Source organism: Homarus americanus, unplaced genomic scaffold (genome assembly GCF_018991925.1).
Source record: "Homarus americanus isolate GMGI-L3 unplaced genomic scaffold, GMGI_Hamer_2.0 scaffold30535, whole genome shotgun sequence".
NCBI lineage: Eukaryota > Metazoa > Arthropoda > Malacostraca > Decapoda > Nephropidae > Homarus > Homarus americanus.
Genome location: NW_024732440.1, coordinates 5,864,819 through 5,881,053, shown reverse-complemented (window position 1 = coordinate 5,881,053; position 16,235 = coordinate 5,864,819). Strand labels below are relative to the sequence as shown.

The following is a 16,235-nucleotide window of genomic DNA, read 5'->3' as shown; positions in this document are numbered from 1 at the left end:
TATCATTACTAGAGCGAAGGAAATAATATTCCCACAAACAACAATTTACAATTTTGTTTGTTTTCCACCTCCTCGGGCATCTATGTCTTGGTTACATGGGTCTAAGATGAGATTTGCTCTGTTTTGGGAATGCTTCTCAGGGAGGCTTCTTAGCCTTCAGAACCCCCAAATTTTTTCAGAAAATCTTTTGAAATCCAAATTTACTGGGTCCAAATCATCGAGGGTTCATTGTATTTTGGAATAGAATGTTTAGGGAAGGATGAATTTTGTCCTCTGCTTTAACAGGTTTACCTGTTTATTATCCACAGACATGTTTGAATAACTGAATTTCATATTAATTTTGTTGCTCTGACAAATAAACAAAACTGTATTTTATCTCCTCCATATCTCTCTTGTGGTGCAGTGGATACAGCACTCATCTCCTTTCCCTAAGGGTTGCTGGTTTGTTCCCAGGGCACTCCCAGTTCACCCAGCCTATAGGACCTATGTTCACTTTTCACTCTTGATTCTTCCCAGCAGTGAACAGCCTCAATTTTTCATACGTTTGTAATGTGTGTCCACCTCTTACAGTTTCATTATATTATCTGTGAATAACTGTGATACATCTAATTGCTGTTCCTCCTTAACTTGTATGGCAGTAATCTGTTAAATGAATAACTTGCCATTAATTAGTACAGTACACTGGATAAGATGTTATAAAAACCTCATCACATTTTAGGTCTTACCTGGCACATAGCCTACCTTTCCCGGTCGTGTCTGCAAAAGTGTTCCCATAAATCTTGGATAGATTGCAATACAGTACTTTAATCCACACATGTTTGAGGAACTATCTCAGTTTACACATGTTTCTTTTATTCATTTTCCTGAGAATTATCTTCATTTCTATATAGCACAGTACAGTACTCAAGTTCTGTTTTTCTCAAATTTTGCTTGGCCATTGCCAGTCTTTCCTAACATATCTCTAACATCTTAATTCCTATATCACTACAGATTTTTATATGTATATTATTTCTAGCCATTTCTTGCACAATGGTGGGTGACAAAATGAACAAGTAAACACACTTTTCCCTCCCTTCATTGTTTTCATTCATTCATGCTTACTACTGGAAAATGTATTCTCATTTGGTATACCTTTTCAAAAATAAATCTTCAAACCTTTAGTTAAGTCGCTTTACACAAGTCAACATCGCCCATCAGCAATATGTCCTTTCATAATAATCACTCAGAGGTGTTCCCCCCATTTTTACATTCTGTTGCTTCCTGACTGTCCATCTCTCTCAGTTTGTGTGCATCTTTCACCTTGTCCTTCTCCCACTACCACATCCATATAGTGTAACTGCTCTAGCACACTCCTACATTAATATCACACCATTCATTCCTAAACCCACTTAGAAAATACTGTTGAGAATTAGCCTGTTGTAAATGTGAAACTTTTAAGTGACATTCATAACCTGAGAGATATCTGGGGCCTTGTTGTGGAAGGGGAATACCATAGCAAATCACATTTGTTACAGCAGTAAGAATGAGTGAAAAGCCTGTGTCTGTTTGCTCTTAAATTATTGTGGAATATAATTTGAAAGGGAGATGTACAGTGGGGTATGCTATAACAAATCTAATTGGTTCTAGAACCTTGTTCGTTATAGGATTAATCCGTTCCAGGCCCCCAAATACAACCACTTAACACTGAAAAATATACTATAAAATTGTAAAAAATTTAAAAAAGTGCATAAATATGCATCTAAACCCCTGAAATAAAGAATATCATTAATACTTGTAATACAAAAACAATAAATTAGTAAAAAAAAAAATTTTTTTTTTTTTTTAAATGTTCGTTGTAGGAGTTTCATTCGTTATAGCATTCTCAATTTTATAGGTAAAACCGTTTGTTATAGGAATATTCGTAGTAGGATCCGTTCGTTATAGCATACCCCACTGTACAAGGAAATTAAATAACCATTGTATTAAAAGCATCTATCCATTTAACAAGTTTGCATTTATTTGACCTACTTTATTGTATATTTAATTGAAACTGATATATGGATTAATTATTTTGCAGGGTAACATTGAAGATATAGCTATGGCAGAGAATATGATTAGTGCCCGCTTGAGGACGAGCTACGAGAGTGATCTGCAGGCTTTCGCTCCTCAGAGTGCAATGTTCCCTGGTTTACATCCAATGGCCATGATGTCCACTGTAGGATTTGGTCTGCCACGTGGTGGTGGCGGTGGTGCCGGCATGGGCATGTATGGGTCATCGCCAACCTCGTATCCACCACTGTATCCAACACCTATACCTGGTCAACAAGGTTCACAAGGTTCAGAGGTGTGCGAGGTAATGGTAACTTGTTGTCTGTTTTTATTTGTTTATCTTGCTATCATTTTAAAAGTGCTATTTTTTTAAACAAATTATTATTGTAAAATGTTTATCCTATTTGTTGTCAGTTTAGATCACTTAACCATTTTGGGGGAAGAAAAAAAATATGCTCATGAATTTGAAGAGTATTGTAAGTAACTCATAAAACCCCGTAGTCTGTAGTAATTGAAAAATGAAAAAAGTCTTGAAGTTGAAATGTGGTTAGGAAATTACAAATGGGAAGGAGAAAGATGATAAGGGCTAATAAAAAAATTATTATTTTGCTTTAAAAATAGTGAAAATTATATTTTTTAAAACTTAAATGAAATATGTTCCAGTAACAATTGTGTAGTAAATTTGAAATGTGAAAAATAAATAATTAATATAAATAAGGAAACAAAAGTGAAATGCAAGAAAATCCTTAAAAAAAAAAAGTTAAAGAAAAATACTTTAAATGTGATTTTAAGAAAGTGGTGAAAAATTTGTTACCCTATCATTAGAGCATAGAGTTGTTCTTGTATGTGCAGTAATTTGAAAGATTTTTTGTTTTTTTTTATCATCCATGGGGTTAAAATAGCCTTAAGAATTAGTTCTTCATTCTTGAGTACTTATGATAACTTCAGATGTTGACTGTGAATATTTTTGTGGGTGATACCTAAAGGGATTGTACTTTTCCCAGCTGAGATTAAATTTTATTTAAACTCATTTTGAGAGCTTATACAAACAAAATTCACCCCCTTCACAAGTGCTCATGTGTGTGAGCTGTGTAGTGGACTAGGATGGGTTCACAGAGGGTGTCTCTTGACTGTGACATTTACGCAAGTGATGTGTCCTTAGAACATCATGGTATTTAAAATTCAGCCCAGGGCATCAGCCACATTGGCCTGGTATCAAAGACTGATTGAGGTAGTATAGGAACCTGTTCCTCTATGGTTAAGGTATTTGTGAAGTAAGTGTGCTTTTATGACAAGCCAGTGAGGAAATGGTTATACTAATATACTAGTACTGCTCCACAATGGATATGTTACACATTGCTTATTCATATGGAAATTCAAATTCAAGACTAGCAGGACTGCCTGCCCAACACAAGAACCACACTGTTTCTGGTTCCTTGAATACTGTAATGTGGAGGTGTAATTGGTTGGTTACCAAGCTGTTTTGGGAAGAAACTACAGTAAATGTTGCTCTGCAAAATTGGTGGTGTACATTATAGAATTCAATGCAACAGTTTAATTGATGAATGAATGTATCATGAAAATTACCTCAATGCTAATGGTATTTATGAACATTGGTGTTTATTTTTTAAAGTAAAGGTTCTATAAAGTCAAAGGAGTGTGGCAGTCAAGTGGATACAATGCTTTCCTCCTGTTTCAGGGGTCAGTGGTTTGACTCTTGGGCACTCCTAGTTCACCCAGCGATAAATGAGTACCCAAGTTTGCAACTTGGGTTACTGAATATGGTTGAGAGCAGTATTGGCCATGCTGCCTCATTGTGTACCAAAGGCTTGGTATACAGTGTGCTGTATTTTCATGTCCCTAACAGGCAGTCATGCCTATGGGACCCACTTTCACTATACTGTACTGTAAGGTCATGAGAATTGTATATTGTTGGCATTATTATTATTTATGTTTTTTTATTTATTTTTTTTTTGGGGGATACTTTTGGTACTTATTGACATTTAGCAGTCATCTTCTACTGGTACTTTCATAAAGAAACTAATATATATTAATTTATATTAACAGGAAGTGGCATTCCTTTATATCCCCAACTCTGCTGTTGGCGCCATTATTGGAACAAAAGGCTCACATATTCGCAACATTATTCGGTTTAGTGGAGCATCTGTGAAGATTGCACCTTTGGAGGAAGAAGGACGACCCACAGAACAAACTGAAAGAAAAGTAACAATTGTTGGTACGCCAGAAGCTCAGTGGAAGGTATGTAATTGTACCTTACTTGATGTATTTTCAATCCATCAGGGTGCTACCCTCATGTCTGGGGATTGGCAACTATGGCTCTCTGTTCTTCATACAGTAGTTTCACACTACAAGGTATCTTTATCAGTCTTCCTAGGTTTTGCATCTTTGGGGACATAGCTTTTAATATCATTCATCCTTCTCAGTCTTTGCCTTCTCCTGATCTCCCAACTCTTAATTTGCCCATTTATATTTCTACCATTATCATATCCCTTTGTCCTTAAGTATATGGCCAAAGTATCTTGTGATTGAATCTATAAATTAAGTTTTTGTCTTTGTTCTTACCAATCTTAGGAACTTTGTTTTTTCTGTCAGTGTACCTTATCTTTAGCATTTTTCTATGGCACCACATTTCAAAGACTCTTATCTTATATCTACTGAAAATGTACAAGTTTCTGACCCAGAATATAATACAGTATTACCTCTATTTACTAAAATTCGCCTTATACCAAACTGCTCCTCAGATTTCTCAAATAATCAACTATAATACTGTAATATAATTATCTACTGTGACTTAGAAATAAAGAAAATACAGGTACAGTATAACAAAAACTATAAAGTAAGAAAATTGAGGAGTGGGAAGTTAATGCTGTGTGAGAGAGGAGGTAGGAGAGTTGGGCTGCTGGCTGAACCAAGTGGAAAATTCCCATTCCAGTTCCGTGACCACCTTAAAATGGCAGTACAGATATCCCCCACTATATGGAAATTCAGGTTGCGGAAATTTGTCCTTCCAGAATTTGTAAATTATGATCACTAAACATTGGATACAGCCTGTAAATTCAACCTTACGTAAATGGAGTAAAATTTCAACACAAATATCACCATATAGGGGAAAAATATCTCTACTTGATTTATTTGGTGTGAATTTCTTGGTGTTTACTACATGTACCACCAAGTGTGGGTAGTAGGAAACCCACTCCGCCGTACTCTTTTGTGTTTATATCTCCCAGTGTGTATGCTTGATCTCTCGAGCCCAGCTCTTTGATTTACCCTTATTCAAGATGAGTGGAAAGCGACCATCAAGTGCAAGTAAAAGCAGTGGTGCTAAAACAGCGCCAGTAAAGGAATTAATGTTGGATATAAAACGATACTTTACGGAGGTTTGATGCAAGCAAAAAACTTAACCAGATTGAAAAAAAAAAAAAAACATTAGAGCTTGTTATGTCTACAGTGGGTATAATGCATGATAATTAAAGACAAAATTTGGTCAAGTGCTCAAGCACCTACTTCTTTAACTGCCCATACATTTTATTTTCATAGAAGTGATGTGATGCTAAATGAAACAGCTCATGTGTGTGTGGATTGAAGATCACAAACAATGCAGTGTGCCAATAAATTCGTGATCATTCAAGAGAAAGCAAAAGTTTGTATATTGATTTGCAGGAAGAGGAGGGTGCAATTTCTGTAGAAAAACCTTTTCAGGCTAGTAAAGCTTGGTTTGAAAGGTTTAAGTAGTGCCTGAATTTGCATAACATTAAGAATATCAGTGAAGGGTCAAGTGCCAACACAGAAGCTCTACGTAATTATCCTATTGGGCTGGAGAAAATTATTGATGAAAGTTGCTACATACCAGAGCAAGTGTACAAGATGGATGAAACGGAGTTTTTGGAAGTGCATGCCTGATAGGACATTTATTTCTCAGAAAAAAAGTCAGCATCAGGTTTTAAAGTTTCAAAAGATTGCCTAATTCTTCTTGTGGGAGGAAATGCTGCTGCTCATATGAAATTAAAGCCCTTACTCGTGTATCACTCTGAAAATCCAAGGGCTTTCAAGGGTTACACCAAGCTTAATCTATCTATTATTTGTTCAAATAAGAAGGCTTGAATGACTAATGAGTTTTTTCAAGACTGATTCACTAATTATGTTTACCCTGGTGTTGAAAGATGTGACAAGCATAATATACCCAACAAAGCATTACTCCTCTGAGACAATGCACCAAGCCACCCAATGAACTTAAATTATCTTTCTGATCATGTGAGAGTGGAGTTTATCCCCAAGAACACAACTGCCTTGCTCCAACCAATAGATAAAGGTGTGATTGTAATCTTCAAGGCATATTATCTAAGAAGAACTATTAAACAACTCATAAAAGCAATTGATAGGGAGGGTAAACCTACAGTAGCAACTTCTGGAAAAAGTTTTATCATGGACACTGGAGAGCATAGCTGAGTTGTGGGATGAAGTGAAATCATCAGCTATGACTGGTGTTTGGACAAACACATGGCCAGAGTGTATCCATGACTGTGAAGGTTTTCCCCAAGCAGAAAGTACTGTATACATCTAGTTCAGTAACACATTGACACCTACAAATGATGTAAGCTTTGCAGAAATCATAGAAGATGATGTGAATGAGTTGCTATAGTCCTATAGAAAAGATCTGTCTAATGAGGAACTGATGTTGTTGGAACAAGAGCAAGCTGCAGGAGAAGAGGAGGATATAGAAGCTCCACCCACCTCACTTCAGTTGACTACAAAGCAAATATTTAAAGGGTTGCACATAATGTATAGAGGAAGGTTTGCATATCTTTACTGCTAGTGATACCAATCATGAACGTACCTCAAAGTTGCTACAGTGAGCTGTGCAAAGAGAAAATGGGCTGTACATGTCAAACAATTTTGGATAATTGTTTGACCCCCAGAGCAGAGCCTGAAGCAGATGATGATTTACAAGACAAGGTGGAAGACAGTCCTGTAGTGCCCTTCCCAATGACTCCATTGCACCTCCTTCCCCCCTCACCATTACTATACAGTACTTTGATTTTTGGGGGAAAATTGCCCCAATATTTGCAAATTCATTTTTCTTAATGACTTTTGGGAATGCATCTTTTGCAATAAATGAGGTATTCCCAAAAAACACTTCTACAATATTTCATGTACTTGTCTTAATTTGTGTAAATTTTCCTATTTCTTATAATGTGTGTACTGTACATATTCATTTCAAGTGCATTTTTTCAAACTAGATTTGTCATTTTTATTTTTATTATTTACTTGCCAAACTGTTGCAAACACTTGGCTTGAGGCTCATTATGTTTTGTAATTGTGCCATTTATTGTCACAGTAGTTCATAAGTTTTGTGGTTTGTAGAATTGGTTTCTTTTTCCAGGCACAGTTCCTGATCTTTGAGAAGATACGTGAGGAAGGTTATGGTGTTGGCGTAGAGGATGTACGATTAACTGTGGAGATTGTTGTTCCATCATCACAGGTGAGTTGATGACACTTAAGATGTGAGACAAATTTCAAAACTTCTTCACAAATTTTAACCTGCATATACTAGAGTCTGTCATCCAAAATGTTTGGGACCAGGAGTCCTTTTTTAAAATGGCTAATTACATAAAGTGGATACTGTCATGAACTTGTGTCCAAGGAAAACATGCAATAAACTATATTTCTTGAGCTCAACTTGGTTATATTATTAGTTTCTGCAAGTACCTTTGCACTAACTTACTTCATTATTCTCAAACACTCAATGATATTATATCTACAAATAATCTTTCCATGTTTGATAATTTTTTTACAGTCACTGTATAGTTTACTCCTCAAACTCACATAAAGACACGTAGACTTGTCAATCACACCACCACATGCAGGCACTGAGCCAGTTGCCCGTTTACAATTTCTCTTCATATACTCATGTATTTTGAGGAAAATTAAATAAAAGAAAAATATTTTATATTCCGAAATATAATTTTTTGACATTCCATCAGAAGGTTAGTAATGAGACCACTATACCCCCCACCCTACCTCCACCTGACATTGCATCAGGTCAGGTCAGTTACATGAAACCCATTAATCCCCCACAGCTCCATGGGAGTGGAAAATAAGTCTTTGCTGTAACACAGTTTCATTCACACCCATATCCTATAGATTTTTATTTTTTAAATATATTTATTGAACCAAACTTTTAGATAAACTATTCTGGATTATTATAGTAAAGAAATGGAGTTTCTAACTTAATTAGAACTGCATTTACGGACTCCAGTAGTTTAGACTAGAGGAAAACATCCCCAGCACCCAGAAACATTCTGGGGAAGTGGGCCAGTGTCTGTGTGTGCAAGATGTCTACTTCAGACACTCATAAACTTTTCCCAGTAACCGGAAAAGATTCCGGGGATAAGGAATTTTCCTGGGTTTGAGAAAGTCGTCTGGTTAGCTGTTAATGTGTGTGCTGTGTTAGTGTCTTGGCATGTCACCTCACCACCTGACTCCATCACCTCACCCTTTGCCTTGTTAGCTCAGCTCGGAATTACATTGATTTATCACTGCATTATTTATTTATTTTTTGTTTTATGTACATTTAAAGAAATATTTATATTTGCACAGTAATTATAAATAGACCAAGAGCAGAAAAATCCAGCATTACCCAAGCTGTTGGTCAACCCACCCATGCACCAACCATGTGAGGATACAGCTAAATATGATGCATTCTTTCATAATGCTGGAAACCCTTGTCCTCAGGCGCTGAGCAGACATATTTTGAGTGATGTTCTCAGATTTTCAGGAAATTGCACATTATTTCTCGATCGACATTTGTTCCCAGACCCAGAAATAAATTTTTTTATATCTCTCTCTCTCTCTCTCTCTCTCTCTCTCTCTCAGAAAATGCTTTTGATTTTCAGCCTCAGAATTTGTTCCCAAACCCAGAATTTAGTGAATTTTCCCCCAAAATTCCAAGCAAATTTCAATTCCAGCTATTGGAGAGTTCCGGGTTTGAGGAATTCCAGCTAGCACTAAGGTTTTCGGTACTGTACAACACGAGATGCTGTGTCACAGGCAATGGTTGAGCGCAGTGAGGAGATGCTGCAGGCACATGGGGTGACTCGTTGTGCTGGAGGCAGGCTCGTAAGCTAGCTACCATCTGCTTACTGTGAATAGTCAAAATCGTGAATTGCAAACCCGCGAATAGCAAGGGTTTACTGTACACAATTGATAGCACCATGTTGAATTTGGTTCATTTTGTAGAATTTATGTTGGCATAAAATAGCTAATTAGCTAATTTTCCTAATTATAATATTAATAGCAACAATTCACAACCTATTGCTTTATATGATTAATTTAAATGCTATAGTTGTTGCAAATTTTACTTGGATAATAATTAAGATTGGTTTCAACTTCAGGTACCAATAATTTATTTTTTTCCAGCTGGAACCAAGTCAAATTTTTTCATTTTAAAGTAAAATTAATTTTACCTTTAACCTACCTTTTTATATTGGTACCCTTATAGATTCTTTTGTAAAATGCAAGGAAAGATTCTTCTGGTTAACACCAATCAAATTATTCTGCTGAAGAAAAGCCACTAGTAACCCAGTTATTATTTGGTTATCCGGCTGGGTAAGAGAGGTATCTGGCCGGCTATCGGATATTTGCTATTATCTGGCCGGATATTGGACATTTGCTATTATCTGGCCGGATACCTTATTCGGTGCACCCCTAATGAAAATTAACTTCCTTCTTTGGGTAATTTTTGGTTCAGATAGGACTTGCTAGAACAGCAAAATGTTTTGCTGATGTCCTTGTGTTGAAGCAACATACTGCAAGCCCTAAAGAAATGAAATCTAATGTTGGTTATGTAATTTAATGGTATTGTGACAGTACCATTTGCACTGACATGTTTGTTCATAAATCTGCAGGATTGCATACAGTATTTATTTACTTGCATCTTTCACAGGTTGGACGTATAATTGGTAAAGGAGGTCAAAATGTGCGTGACCTTCAGCGTCAAACAGGTTCAGTAATCAAGCTTCCTCAGCAAGGATCCACTACTTCAGAAGAAACTACCGTCCACATCGTAGGCCCCTTCTTTTCTGTACAGGTCAGTTTTTTGTTTGTTTATATTATATATACAGTAGTTAATATTAGGCCACTAGTAGTAGTGAGTAGTTGCCGTAGTTTCATACTGTAGCATTTATCACTACTTTTATTATTATGTCTTGGGGTGTTGCTATATTTTGTAACATTTGGAGTTGTTGATGAAACAGTAAAAAAAAAATTATAATCTTTATTTTTACCCGTTCCTTCTGTTATTTCTTTCCTTCCTCTGTCCATTTTTTCTTTTCACTTCCTGATTGTTTTTATTTTTTCCCACGAATATGTCTGTATTATCAATGTTTTCCACATGCAATTTTTTTTTTCTTGAGACTGGTAGGGAACATGATTGTTATGTAATAATAGTGTTTTGGTTATTTGGTTGGAATTTCTGAAGGAAAGTTTCAGAGAAAGTCTTGGCAAAAAGATCCATGTTTACTGACATGAGTGTTACTGTTCTGAAACCTGAAAATGCCTCCATTTTATTCTTGAGATTGGCTGAAGACAGACACTTACAGGACTAACAATGTGAAAGGCTAAATCCACATGATTTGTTTATGATTTCAACCAGATTTTTGCAATTACTGTACTGGTTAAATAAGATAAAGGTTTGTTCAATATTGTACTAATGCTTATGATTTCTGATCCACAGTCAGCCCAACGCCGTATCAGAGCTATCATCCAGATGTCAACAGCTCCCAGCAGTGGGCGTCTTAGCCGGGTACCCTTGACATCACGAATGCAGTGAGGTCATTGATAGAGATGACATCGTAACCAAGTCCTGCCCACATGCCAGCGCCACGCCCCAAGCAACATACCAAAGAGACGGAGATGTTGGAGCTTAGGACTGACTGTGTGTGTCGGCGGCTTCCCTCACTTGACCTCGCTTGCTTGCTTGTTTTGCCTCTGGGGCCCAGGCTGGTTGACCTGAGCTTGACTAACGCATCACGTATCTCAGGGGGATTGTCTGAAGTAGAGTATTTGCATTGTAGCTGTTGGATTGATTTGCGTTGATGTATATGTAGGGTCTTGTTTTGTTTATCATAGAATATGATTTTGTTTACAGCGGATGTGAAATGCTTCTAGTGATTGCCTTTAAAGAGATATTCAGGTAATACCTTTGTCATTATACAATGAGTGTGATGTGCGCTTGCTTTGGCTGTCACCCGTCCTGGGCCCCAGACACGAGTTGTGACAAAGGTGCATCAAGTAACTGAGAGAGCATTGTGTTGTGTAGTACCCAAGCCGCTTGTGCACATTTGTGTGCACGTAGGCATGTGTGTGCATACGTTGAATGCACCTGAGGCTCCTGTGTTGAGTTCTGACCCCCTGTGTACACTTGTTGGCTGCACCAGTCAATTTCGCGGCCAGCAAAGACGAGTCATTAGACACCAAGCAACTTTTAGCCCAGTGGCTTGTGTTGAAGTGGTGTTGTCTGCTCGTCTAGTTAGTGTGGGCACTGTTGATATCAGGGCTCCGCTGTTTAGTTAACTAGTACAAAAGTTTGTGGAATATAATGGACCATTGTTATAATATGGTCTTTTTTGTACGCAAAGTTATAGCAAAGTTTATTTTTGATACATTGTTGGAGCAATTTTTTTGTTAAATTTTTTTTAATGAAGGAAAATATTGTAATGTAGCATGGAAAATGCTATATAAAAAAAAAGCCTTGTCAGCACTCTCCACATACCACCTCTCTTCAGGTCAGTAGATCCTAGACTGACTCAATGGGGGACTTGGCATGCGTTCAAGTCGCATCGTTTTCCGCTACTCCATAAAGGTAGACACCATACCACAGTTTGACAAGGAAATTTTAAGAAACTATTACAGGGGATCAAAATTCCGAACTCACAAAACAAAACAATGTATGCAAAACAGGAAATGATGTATACTCTATATGAAATGCCCACTGATTTTGTAGTACCATGAACATTGAAATACTTCACTCAGGTGACTCTAGAAGCTGATTGATGCAGCACAGGTGTGCCATGTGCTGCATCTGTGACTGTGGGGTGGCGGCACGGGGCGCACACCTCACCCCCACCCCACCTGTGCTACCTCACTCCTATGCCAACCCTCATCCCTGCAGCACCAGAGCAATTCCTCATTTGAAACTTTATGCGAAATTCCCTTCTACCATTTGTGTTATCCTGTGTAAGCTTCTCCTATTTTTATTTAATGTTGATGAAAGCACCAAGAGATACTAATCAATTTTGCATTGTACTAAGGGGAATGGTTGCAATGTTTGCCTTTAAAAGGTATGAGACATGATCAGCACTTGAATTGTTTGAAATATATGTAAATATGCATGAATTTGGACCACTTTCTCCAGTTACGCTTAAGAGGCAGCCAAGAAATTATTAACCTAAAGGTATGTGTATGATCAGCTGATCCTGTTACATACCCATTCTGTGTGAGAGTCTCTTGGGTGTTTGCATGTGTGTTATCAGCTGTTGCTGTACCTAATTTTCAATTAATAATTGAGGACTTGCTAGGATGCTGTGGGACTGAGACCTGCTGCTGATTGCCCCATTACAAAGAATGGAAGTGTTAAGGGTATAGTAAAGGAAACTTCCATATGTGATACTGGCTAGTTAATTTGTGGCTTCACTGGTATCCCAGCATTCTTGGTAACTGTGTGAGTGTTCGCAACAACATACCATTCAGAGCTCTCAACTGCTTCTCAATGACCAATTAAGTTTAGGGAGTTGCACCTGTTGGTGTACCATAGCCCATAGCAGCTATTAAAAATACTGGGTTGTTAGAACCACAACTGGGCTTGTTTTAAGTTAACTATACCATGCCCTTTCCCCTTCTGTGCCTTCAGTGTTGGGCAACAAGAAGGCCATGATTCTAAAACATAACTTGAAATCAGCTAAAGATTCTTGCATAGACTGGCTTTGAAATGTGATTGGCTGTGTTAATTGTAAATGTTGTTATTAGATCTAATTGGTTTACTATTTTCCTCTGCCATGCTGGTTTTAAGTAATGTTTGTGGAGTACAGGCCAAAGCCTCTGCAGATACATGTTGGTTGTAGGTGCGTTCCATGTAGATGCTCTGTTTGATTACGGTTATGAAAAAAATTCTATTCTGCCTGTATTCCCACTGGACTGTATATGATATGATTGGTGATTATGATACTTAAATATTGCATCAGTGATTCATTTACTAATTGCAACAGAAATTTGAAGTCCTATTGAAATGCTATCTTGCATTCAAAATCGCCAATGGTACCACATTTGTCGTCTGATTATAAACAGCACTTGGTTTTGCGCTAGTGTATGTAACAGTTTCCTCACTGGATAACCTTTCAGATGACAGGTTTCGGGCCCCTCCGTCTGGATGCTTGTAGAAAAATATGATCTGATGAAAAATCGTTTTACTGGTCTGGGAGTTCAGAAGTTGCAACCCCACATTCACTATCACACTTATTAAAAACACACATTAATCTATCCTGCATATCCAAATTGGCACATTTTTTGTTTCTGCAAGTATTCAGGCAAAGGGCTCCTTTCATAGTACTCTTCAAGTTTGTTTAGCTGTTATGTTTAGATTATGTATGAGGACTTCTTACCCATCATGGTTCACTTCTTGGAATTAGTTGTGCAGCACTTGAAGACTTCCGGGTGGAAAGAAAGGATGTTTTAAATCTATTAAGTTGTATTTGAAGAATATATTTTCTTCATATAACATTAATATTTTGTCGAGTGCTCAGTGCTTACTTGCTTTTTGACATATCACCCCAGATTTATCTTGTCTATTTTGTCTCCTTTCCATCCCCCCCAACCCTACTTGTCGTAGCCCTTCTCATATTTTTTGTTACCATTTTTCCTTTCTTTCAAATTTTCTTTTTTCCCTTTCTTTCTATTATATTTATTATTTGTTGTTTTCGAATAATAGGTAAAAGGATATATTGCATTTTTCCACCCTACGGTTTTCTTTCCACTCGCTGGTGTTTGGAAGGTGTCGTCTTTGCAGCCCTAGTGTACGTACAGCTGTAGCTAACGTACATAGAGCTACTTTGCGGTATCTCCCACTGTGGGCGGCAGATGTAGGTGGTGTGGGTGTGGGTATGACTGGGATTCTGTAATATAAAATGAGCTATGTTTGTCCTCGCCAGACCTTCACCCCACCACTTCCATCTATGCCATGCTGAGGGTTCCATTGTTCCAAGGTGTCCCCTTGTGGCCCATAAGTTTATTAGACAGCAGTCTCTCCTATTTGGTTCCAGGATACAACATTTTTATTGTTATAAATGATTATTTAAATCATTATCAGATATGGATTATTGACTTATATTATTTCTTGAAATGATTTGAGTGCTGTCACTTGAACATTGCTTATTCTTGAAATCAAATAGGAAAGGTTGAGTGCCAGTGACTTTTCAAGGTTACATATATAATGCCTGGTGGCCATGGAGTCCAAAATGTTGCTGTTTGGCCAATTGTTATTGGCAACTTTGGATGATGGTAGTCAGGTGGGTAATTGTAACCGAGGCCAGTGGGGCCTTGCGCCTTCAGACAGGCACTCATAACCCCTCCCCCTCCCCCCTTCTCCAAGGTGCCTCTGACTTTATCCACCCCCCTTCCCCTCTAAATCCAATAGTCAATTGGTCCCGGGGTTGATCAGTGTTTTATTCAGCTGGCCACATTTCTCAGAACCAACATTGGCTCTGTTTTGGAGGGTGCCTCAGTACAACAGGTCTGGCTCATCTGCCCAGTCTTTGTGTCCTCCTGACCCAGCGGCGCTCCACATCAGTGTACAAAGCATCAATCCCGCCTCCTCTGCACCTCCCACCGTGTGCCTCGCGCCGCTGTTGCTGTTGAAGGGGGGCTCACCTCAGCCAAGTAACCACTTCAATCCTGGGCCAGCCTGGAGGGGCATCCTACCGCATTATGCCTCTACTGTAACCAACCAGTCTGCCTGAAGCTGAGCTTGAATACCAGATCCAGGCCATGCCACCACAATCCACTACCACAATCCACCACCACCACAACTACTCCACAACCACCACATTTGGGTACCAGCCACTGCTTCTCCTCTCTACTGGTTCAAGTAATAAACAATTTCAGGTTAATAGAGTATTTATTTTACCTTCCTTGATAGCAAAATCCTTCCACATTTGAAAGTTCATAAAGACAAACAAAATATACAGTAGACTAAATGTTTTAGGAACATGCCAAGATGGGTTTCAATATCTTAAATCTATATAAAATCTATGTACAGTACAGTACTTCCAAAAGTTTTGTACTGTATATACACATCAATAATTTCTATTTATATTTAAACATTATTGTTTTATACTATGTTATTTTATTTGTTTGTTGAATTGTTGTTTATAATCGTTGCTGTTATGCCATTTTTTTTCTTACAATTTTCTTGGTTATAGGTTAAGCCAGTCATGGAGACAGTGGTGTTTCTTAAATGACAAAGAATGATTGAGAGAACGCGCATGCATGCCGTGGGCGTCAACAAAGGCTGTAAGAGACTGCTCCTTAAAAGTCATATTTCTGACGAATTCAGCGAGTCTACTACCAGGTAATCCCAGTCTGTGCAGAGAACTATAGTAAGACCCAGTTATCAGCACGGTGACATCTATTTTGTTTTTAACCTTTGGACTTTGTCATTTTTGTTTGATAAAAACATCTGGTCCTACCACCCGGTCCCTCTGATCGAAGATTTTCCAGTTTGTGACGTAGCAGTGACGTCTTACCACTCCACCTGACTGCAGCGTTGCCAACATGCCCTATGCCCGCCGTTAATCGCTTCCGTTCGTTGGAGACGGCGGCAGTAGGTGACAGTGATGATGATGACTCCTCTTGAAGACAAGTCTAAGAAGCAAAAACCTCATAAGTCAGGGTCTCCAGCAGGGACTCGGGCTCCCTCTCGCACCTCGTCTGCGGCTGTAGAGGGTGACCTCCTTCTGCTGTTGGGGTCCCCAATTGAGCTTACATGTGGCTCAATGACCAACCCTCCGCCGACGATGGACATAGGGGATTCCCTTCGTCTTCCTGCCCCGTAGCGCCTTCGTCGTCTCGCCTTTCCTCGGGACTTGCCTCTGAGCCCACGGACGACCTGGTTCTTCCATCACTGCTCAACACTTCGC

General features: G+C 38.3%; 1 protein-coding gene across 1 annotated transcript in view; it reads left to right on the top strand.

The window, feature by feature from the left end:
- Positions 1 to 15,206, top strand: part of LOC121868787 (insulin-like growth factor 2 mRNA-binding protein 1) — a 58,982-nt gene extending 43,776 nt beyond the window's left edge. The window contains 5 exon segments of the mRNA XM_042369705.1: positions 2,057 to 2,332; positions 4,096 to 4,287; positions 7,430 to 7,528; positions 9,992 to 10,135; positions 10,781 to 15,206. Of these exon segments, the coding sequence (XP_042225639.1) occupies positions 2,057 to 2,332; positions 4,096 to 4,287; positions 7,430 to 7,528; positions 9,992 to 10,135; positions 10,781 to 10,876 (807 nt within the window). The 3' untranslated portion in view covers positions 10,877 to 15,206.
- The last annotated feature ends 1,029 nt before the right edge of the window (positions 15,207 to 16,235 follow it).